This window comes from Panicum virgatum, chromosome 5K, assembly GCF_016808335.1.
Source record: "Panicum virgatum strain AP13 chromosome 5K, P.virgatum_v5, whole genome shotgun sequence".
In the NCBI taxonomy this organism is placed as follows: domain Eukaryota; kingdom Viridiplantae; phylum Streptophyta; class Magnoliopsida; order Poales; family Poaceae; genus Panicum; species Panicum virgatum.
The window spans coordinates 7416486-7425475 of NC_053140.1; the positions used below are offsets into that span (position 1 = coordinate 7416486).

At 43.2% G+C, this 8990-nt stretch overlaps 1 protein-coding gene across 2 annotated transcripts; it reads left to right on the forward strand.

Annotated features, from left to right (window-relative positions):
• The first annotated feature begins 5359 nt into the window (after positions 1-5359).
• LOC120706024 lies at positions 5360-8716 on the forward strand. 2 transcript variants are annotated; one of them, XM_039990585.1, is made up of 10 exons: positions 5360-5419; positions 5571-5891; positions 5963-6065; positions 6144-6274; positions 6354-6438; positions 6520-6649; positions 6720-6880; positions 7016-7352; positions 7534-7638; positions 8301-8716. In XM_039990585.1, exons 6-10 carry the CDS (start codon positions 6524-6526, stop codon positions 8334-8336), a joined length of 765 nt encoding a protein of 254 aa, XP_039846519.1. In that variant the 5' UTR covers positions 5360-5419; positions 5571-5891; positions 5963-6065; positions 6144-6274; positions 6354-6438; positions 6520-6523; the 3' UTR covers positions 8337-8716. The 2 variants fall into 2 exon arrangements, with proteins under 2 accessions (XP_039846519.1, XP_039846521.1); XM_039990587.1 differs by having other exon boundaries at positions 6723-6880.
• The last annotated feature ends 274 nt before the right edge of the window (positions 8717-8990 follow it).

Consider the following 8990-nt stretch of genomic DNA (forward strand, 5'->3'; position numbering starts at 1 on the left):
TTATGATGATTTAATTGGAACATGGAGAACCACCCAAGAAAACCGTACAACCACAATACTATATGGCTCTGGTCTTGGCTGATTAATTAGAGACTCTAGCTTGTGACAATCTTACCGAAAGGGCAAGAGGGGATGCATCGACGGGGTATAGCTCGGTCCTCTTGGGGCAATTGGTATTGTTTAATGGTCCTTTGGCAAGGTACCACCTCATTAGGACAGTGTTATGACTGCTTTGGCTTGAAATCTTAGCGGATTGTCATGGGTTAGGGAATCTTTGTAAAGGCCTCGTAGCGTCCCTATGCAATCACACCTCGGAAGTGTGGTATTGTGCCTAGCTAGCACATTGCGTGGTTGGGTTCAAAATTCTTCGGAACTTTTACGCGAATTGTGGTGAAAGTGTACAACCTCTGCAGAGTTAAAACTAACCGGTTAGCCGTGCTCACGGTCAAGAGCGGCTTGGACCCTCACATGATTAATAAACTTAAAGATGGATATAAATCACATTCTGGTTATTTCTTGTGGCCTTGCTGAGTACCAACCATAAGTGTACTCACCCTTGCTTACTGCTGCTCAGAAGGAGAAGGTGTGAGAAGTATTTTGAAGATGTTGCTGAGTTCTAGGCGTACGCAACCCCCAGTCGATTGCCTGTGAAGTTTGGAGCCTTTGTTTCCAGGATAAGCTGTAACTCTGATAGTCTTTTATTTGTTTTAATTCTCTTTTACGTGATACTGTTACTGATTATTCACTTATGATGTCTCTATATGTATGAAACTTGATCCCGGCATACATATAGCAAGCATCCTAAGAAACAAATTAGTAAAACAAGCCAAGAGAATATGGAGTTACCACAATCATTGGCAGATAACGGTACTCAACTTAGTTTCAATCAACCACAGCCAAAAGTTGTTCAACCTCCATGTGACCCCTCTGCCAAAAAGGATCCTGATGTACAAGCCATTCCACTAAGAGTTGTGGAGGAGCAGAAAAGTAGTCGGGATGGACGTATTAAAAGAGTAATGTGCTATAAATGTGGTGAAAAAGGCCACTATGCCAATAGATGTCCCACAAAATGAGAAAGTCAAAATGGGTATGTTAAAAGAGTGTGTTTTGGATGTGGTAAAGAAGGGCATTATGCTGATAGCTGTCCAACAAAGCATAAGAAGACCAGGTCCCGTAATACTCGATTATATTGTCTCAAGTGTGGAGAAGATGGACACCTTGCCAGTTGGTGTAAAAACAAAATGAAAAAAAAATGATAATTAACTCCATGACAGAAGTACATGAAGACTTGAGAGGTGATACAAGACCCCAAGCCAGAAAGAAACAACCAAGCTCTATTCAAATCACCTACTCAAGGTACGATGGAAGTTCATCGATGGATGGGCCAACGAAGTTGAGATAAAGAATGGATAGTTAAAGGTGGAATTAGATTGAGTATACATGAAGTGTTTGGCATGAGTTGCGAAGAATAAAGAAGTATATTTGAGGAGATTTTGTAAGATGAAATAATCGAGAAGAAAGTTATATGTGTTGGATGCTACCCACCGAAACCTTTGTCTCCTGCTAGCCTTGTGAATCTCGGGACGAGATTCCTTTTAAGGGGGGTAGTTCTGTCACACCCTGAAATTTTTGGATTTCAGGATGTGATTAAAATTAAAAATAAAACAACAATTTTCTCATAATTTTAAATTTTTCGCAACATTTATGTTTCTTCGCAGGGAATTTAGTAAGAATAAATAAAAAAATTGGTTGTTTTTCTAAATCTAAATGAGGTTGTTTGTTTGCATTCATGCAGCTTTGCATTGTTTTATTGCTTGTGGTTTGATTTGAATTTGAGTTCGTGGAGTTTAAATTCAAATCAAATTTGTTGAATCTTTTTGCAAAAAAAAAGGAAAATAGAAAAAATCTTTTCGGCCCAAACTAGCAGTCCGGCCCGTTTCTTTCCTTGACATACAAGCCAAGAATCCCCAATCCATCCCTATATAAGCACCGCCCCCTGCTTATTTTTTTCTCTGCGCAGAGCTCAAGCCGCCGCCGGCCCTAGGCCCCTCCCTTTTTCCTCCTGCGCCGCCCTGCACCTGTCGCCGGCCCTGCCCTTGCGTTGCTGCCTGCGCTGCTGCCTGCATTGCTCCCTGCGCCAGCACCTCTGTTCCCTGTCGCCTGGTGCCCTCCCTGCACTGCTCCTCCCTGCCTCCCTATGACGCTCCTGCTGCCTGCCCTGAATGCCGCATGTGCAGGAGCCTGCACCTCCTTGTCGCAGGTGCTGAAGAGGGCCAGCACCCAGCCATGCATGCATACGCCCCTTGGTGTTCAGCGCTGGTTCCAAAAGCTCACCAATCAAACAGATCGCTGCCACCATGGTCTCGCGGGAACAGACCACCGGCTCCTTCTTCCGGTTTCGATTCCCACCGCTACATTCATCTCTACCATGGGTAAGCAGTAAAACGGTTTCCCCTCGATCTCACCGTTTTAGATTCGTTTTCGTTCATTCTTGTTGCGTTAGTTTTGTTTTAGTGTAAGCTATCGTTTAGTAGTGCTTTTAGATCGTAGATCTTGTTTTAAAGTAAATATAGATTTAATTTGATTAATAACTATTTGAAACTAGCCTTTCTAATTAAAAGTAAATTAGAGCTCTATACCGGTTTTCACTAATTAATGTTAATTCGATTAAATATCAACTTAAATGCATCTTTTATATAACCTGTTTAGTTCCAAACCACGTATCATAAAGTTTTACACCTAGATGTTCTCACTTGTCTTTTATTTGTTAGTTAAATAATTAATTGGTATAAGTTATGCATAAATTTTATAAGTTCAACTTCATCTTTCTGATATAAATTCATATGAAATATTTATAATTTGGATATTTCTTTCAAATATCTTTTACATGTGATTTTCTTAATTAAAATAAATCCAACTTATAGTTTCTTTCTGTCATAATATAAATCTTTCGGTTACTGTATCTTTTCAACCTTAGTTCCGTTCTTAGTTTTTCTTGCGCTCTTGTAGTCGTAGCAGCGAGCCTTATTTTTAGTACGTTCTTTTAAAGCATTTGTTTTGTATTGGTGTATTGTTCTTAGTTGTACTTGTTGTTTGCTTTGTATGTTTGCTCGATGATTGCTACGAGTAGAAGGACCGCCGTTCGAAGATTGAAGATCAAGAGTTCCAAGTGAGCAAAAGCTAAAGAGCAGTAAGAGTAGCTTTTCGTTGGAGAAAGGCAAGTGACCCTAACCATCTTTCTGTCTATGCTTATTTACAAGAGTATTATGATGATTTAATTGGAACATGGAGAACCACCCAAGAAAACCGTACAACCACAATACTATATGGCTCTGGTCTTGGCTGATTAATTAGAGACTCTAGCTTGTGACAATCTTACCGAAAGGGCAAGAGAGGATGCATCGACGGGGTATAACTCGGTCCTCTTGGGGCAATTGGTATTGTTTAATGGTCCTTTGGCAAGGTACCACCTCATTAGGACAGTGTTATGACTGCTTTGGCTTGAAACCTTAGCGGATTGTCATGGGTTAGGGAATCTTTGTAAAGGCCTCGTAGCGTCCCTATGCAATCACACCTCGGAAGTGTGGTATTGTGCCTAGCTAGCACATTGCGTGGTTGGGTTCAAAGTTCTTCGGAACTTTTACGCGAATTGTGGTGAAAGTGTACAACCTCTGCAGAGTTAAAACTAACCGGTTAGCCGTGCTCACGGTCAAGAGCGGCTTGGACCCTCACATGATTAATAAACTTAAAGATGGATATAAATCACATTCTGGTTATTTCTTGTGGCCTTGCTGAGTACCAACCATAAGTGTACTCACCCTTGCTTACTGCTGCTCAGAAGGAGAAGGTGTGAGAAGTATTTTGAAGATGTTGCTGAGTTCTAGGCGTACGCAACCCCCAGTCGATTGCCTGTGAAGTTTGGAGCCTTCGTTTCCAGGATAAGCTGTAACTCTGATAGTCTTTTATTTGTTTTAATTCTCTTTTACGTGGTACTGTTACTGATTATTCACTTATGATGTCTCTATATGTATGAAACTTGATCCTGGCATACATATAGCTATGCATTCGGTTTTGTCCTTAAAATCGGGTGTGACAAGCGCGAACGCCCCTGGCCACGGCAGCCTGCGTGCCCCCCTGCAGCGCGTGCAGCCCGCTCCGCTTGCTGCTGACCAGCCTTCAGCACCGCTTGCTGCTAGGCCCCGTCACTCCGTGAGGCCGTGCGCCACCCTTGCCCCGCAGCTGCTGCGCCCTGCTGGCCTTCCTGTGCTGCTGCCTGGCGCCAAATCAAAAGGCCAGTGCCCCTCCTGGCTCCTCGCTGCTGCTGCTGCTGCTGCTCATGTGCTGAGGACAGGGGGCGTCTGCTTCTTGTGCTGCAGTTAATTCCCTGCACATGCATGCACAAGAACCAAGCCGCCCAAAGCTCCTGCACCAAAAACAGAGCCAACTCCAAACCACGGGAATAAAAGGAACACAGCAAAAAAGATGAATCAAACACCCCGGAGGGCACAGGAGGATAAGGCCTCCATTCCCTTCCAATCTCAGTACAAGAACTCAATGATGCATGGTAATTTCCTAACCCTAGAGAGGAGAGTTTAGGGAGGGGAGCAGAACCAAAAAAAACAAGTCACGGGCAGAGAGGGCGACGGGAGAGCAGCCAAGAACAGAAAGGGATGGCTGCCCACTCTCTAAATATCTCCCACTAACTCTAAACGCGAAAGGACTAGATTACCCCTAGAGTTAAAATTAAACTAGAAGGCCCGTAGGGGCAAAACCGGAAAAGATACAAGGACTCATCCGACGGCCGAGGTTCTTTCTTCGAGTCGAAGTCTTCTCCGCGATGCCGCCGTGCCGATGAAGATCCGGTTCGCGGTTTTGGGGGGTCCGCGAAACCCGGGTAGGTGGCCGGTTTTGAGAAAACCACCAAAACTCCACGCGCGGGAAGATTCCCGCCTCCACGCCGTGGCCCTAGACGCCGTTCCCGCCTCGGCCTTCTGACGGCCCTAGACGCCGCCCGACGCCCGTCACCTCCTCGCCCGCAGCGAGGCCCTAGACGCCGTCGACGCCCGTCGCCTCCGTCAGTCCCGAGACCGACGCCGTGCCTCCACGACTTGGCGTCTTCAACCACCGTCCGCCTCCTTGGTTTTGTGGCGCAAACCAAGAAACCCGCCTTCCGTCGCCGCTTGCGCCCTCGATCCAGGAATGGACGCCACAGCTGCCGCCTGGACTGAGCTCCTCCACGGCAACTCTCCGTCGACACTCGACGCCCGTGTACCTGCAATCCAGAGATCAAGCGCACGATCACACCGCACGGTTGACAATTCACTCATCACAAGCAGGATAGAGTACTCAACATTCCTCAGCCTTCCATCCAAATACTGGCACAGTGTTCAGTCTCGACTGCCTCCTGATCGACGAAGAGGTGACCTAATCCATTCCCTAACTGAAGTTCCATTGTCCATACCAACTGACTGATGATAACCTTACTAGCTCACTTCTCGTGCCCGATTAACATTTTTTCTTGAGTCTCAGCACACTGGTTTTAAGTTATTTTTTCTTTTACTGGTTTGCAGGGTGCAACTATGCAAGCGTATGCACCCCTCCCTCAGTGACATGGAGCGGTTCAAAGACCAGCTAGTTGAAGGGAAGGTCTATGCCTTGTTGGATTTCGCAGTACGCCCAAGAAAGAATGAGTACATGGCCTGTAGAAATGGCTTGATGATTTACATGGATGGGTTGACAGTGGTAGATGAGATAGATGAAAATACTAGTTCTTGGATACCTCTCCATAGCTTTGAGTTTGTTGATTTCGACGATGTTCCTTTGAGGAATGGTGACAAGCGCTTCTTTACAGGTACTACATGGTTGGGGGAGCTCACAGTATAATTAGCAATGTAAGGAAGCGTTTCTGTTGGCAACTCATCTGAAGTCTGAAGACTCTGACCTGACCCTTGCTTATTTGTAGATGTGATTGGCCAGATAGTATCCATTGAAGGCGTGGGGGAGGCTTGGAAGTGGAAATTTTGGCGTAACATACCTTTTCGTAACATATGTTTACATGATTTAAGGTGATCGGTTACCAATGTTCTTTCCAAATCGCTTTTCTATTTCATGGCAGTACTTAGTTTATTCATTACCATTTTCAGGGGAAGGGAATTGAATGTTGCGCTGTTTGGAGATCTTGGTCGAAATTTCGACGCAGAGAAGGTTTTCAAGCAAGGCCGAAAAGCCCCAATTGTTGCTGTTTTTGCAGGGATGCTCGTTTGACAATACAATGGTATGTTAAGCGCTATTTTGATTGCGTACTTTCCTATTTCCTTGTGTTGCAGATCTCATATCACTGTTATGCTATTTAGGCAAAGGATTTACAGTTTGCTCAACATCAGCTTCAAAGTACTACTTGGATTTGGACATACCAGAGGTGCATGAGTTCCGTGCAAGGTGCATTCTGAGTGAATTCGATGATTTATACTTTTTGGATAGGTACATCAGTCCAGTGCTAACTGTTTTATGTCTATGCAGTTTGATGGATCCACATAAATCGATCCTTCTCCTCCCATGTCAGCTACAAAATCCTGTAAATCCATCTCACTTAGTTAAAAACTGGCGAACAATCAAACAGCTGAAAAACCTGAACCCACACGAATTACAGGTAACTTGGTGCACTGTGGTCAGATTCAAACCTTATGTTTCGGTCACTTATCTGTCCTTTCTCCTTGTAGCAGGGCACCACATTTTTGTGCAGAGCTACCTTGAAAGGCATAGACTGCACCAAAGGTTGGTTTTATCAGTCATGCTTCCACTGCAAAAGTTCGATCAGTGGAGATGGAATCAATTCCTTTTGCATTCAAGGTTGTCCGGATAATCCACCCCCTGTTCCACAGTATGAACCTGGAAACCCCTGGTCGCCACTCCCTCATGGCTGCTCAATTCAGAGTTTCATGCAAATAACCCTGTTATATACTTACGTTTTTGCTTCTAAAAATTATTAACCATGTTGATCTGATCGGTAAGCAAGGTACAAGCTGAGTGCAGTGATGGAAGACACGACAGGCACTATGGACGTCATGATTTTCGGCGACCAGCTGGCACAAGAGCTCATTGGGGCTGCAGCAAAGGAGCTCGTTGGAGAGGTTACAGGCGAAATGATTTCAGCTGTTCTTTGTTCCCACCAGAGCCACTCCTTCGTAATTGCTGCTGCCAACGGGTGCTTTGTGGTAAAGCACATCCTGAATGACAATGAGCTGCAGCTCATTGGTTCAGCTCAGGTGGCAGCAGGATGCGGCCCTCTCCAGTCGGAGGAAGAGGGCTCTTCTATATCCTATGAGCGCAGTCCCGTAAAATGTGCTAAGAAGGTAGGAGATAGTATCCATTTATTTTTCTTTGTTCCTTTTCGAAATGAAATGGCACGCAGATGTAAATTGATATGAAGAAGAAACTTGCATCCGATTTCTGAAAATGGGTTGACCACTTGACCTCTAGAAAAACTCCTAACCTGCTGATCAAGTTGGTTTTTAATTTGTCCATTGGTATTAGGAGAAGATGGTGGATGAAGAAGATAGTGAAGTAGAAGTTAGTTGTGAATTGCCACAGGGTGGGGGCTCTCCTGCATCCTGCAGCTCCAGTTCACCAGTGAAAAAGGTAGAGTATGATATCTGACTCATTTATTCTTCTATTTCCCTTTTGAAACGAAACTAGGTGTATAGCTCGCGCATTTGCGCTGCTAGTATTAAAAATTCAAAAATTTGCATGTCGTTGTATCCTTACTTAAAGGTTATACTATTTTTTTACCATACATCATCCTTATCGTAAATTATGTCTTATTATTGATTAAAAAAATTCAACTATGATCTACCTATAATAACAATTTGATTTGTTGAGCTTTAATAATATCATGCAGATAATTATTTTTATTTTCATTTTATTTTGATTGATTGTTGTTAGCTTTAGGTTTTATTAATAGTATATATTTGTAACTGATACATAGCTAAATGATATTATATATTTAATTTTTCATAATGGCATTGGTGAGTGATTTTTAATTAGGCACAGGGGTATTTTAGGCTAATTTTTATCGTAATTGTAGTGGTGGATAATTTTTATTTTTCTATTTTTTCCGATTAACATGGAGAGCGAACGTGGAGGTTCCGTTTGTTGGCCAAATAATAAGATAATAGATATTGTTTGATTTAAGGATGTAAAGTGATATGTAAAATGGTTGCATTTGATTTGGGAAAGCTGGATCGAACTCATGAAAAACAACTAATCTACTGACCAATTCTTTCTTCCCTGATTGACATCAGGAGAAAATGGCTGTTAAAGAGAAAGAAGAGAGGTAGCCAAAAAGGCAGAAGATCGACAAACACAAGGAGACTGAGCAGGCAGATGCAGAATGACCCCCTTTCTGCAGCCATCAACAACATATCATCTTAGAAGAATAAGACGTGTACATGGTTGGTCAGATCGTCGAAGTACAACGTATCTGCCGTAGTTATGGAAGTATCCTTTGTGAAATTAGAACTGTTCTACCCTGTACATATTTGCAATAGCTATCGAGACCCTAATGTAGCAGCATCTCCTGCAAACAGCAATGCTAGTCTATCAGAAATTGCAGAGCTGGAGCTGGATGCCGCATGGTTCAGTGTAAATCTTGTTGCCAATCGTGTGACGTCGTAGTATCAAAGTCACGTTATTAATTCTCTAGTGCTAGTAGTCTGAACTATGATGCACCTTTCTTGGAGAGGATCTGGTACTGTGGTGCGTATGCAGGTCCCTATGCATACGTCTTCTTTTGAACGGTGTTGTGATATTTATGTTTGTAACAAAAAAAAAAACTCTTGTGGGGGAAAGACCGCAAAAAAGAATCTTAAGGTGGGTGCTTGAATCAACAAAATATTATGAAAACTACATAAAAAAAACTATAATCCATCAAGCAAACTACATTAATTATGGTATACTTATAGAATTCAATCATGCATATTATTGTAATCTCA

Bases quoted from the DNA above. Each gene is read 5' to 3' on its own strand.
- LOC120706024 (XM_039990585.1), top strand. From the start codon at position 6,524: ATGGATCCACATAAATCGATCCTTCTCCTCCCATGTCAGCTACAAAAT. The intron at 7,353-7,533 runs GTAGGAGATAGT...CATTGGTATTAG, and splicing joins CCGTAAAATGTGCTAAGAAG to GAGAAGATGGTGGATGAAGA. The intron at 7,639-8,300 runs GTAGAGTATGAT...GATTGACATCAG, and splicing joins CCAGTTCACCAGTGAAAAAG to GAGAAAATGGCTGTTAAAGA.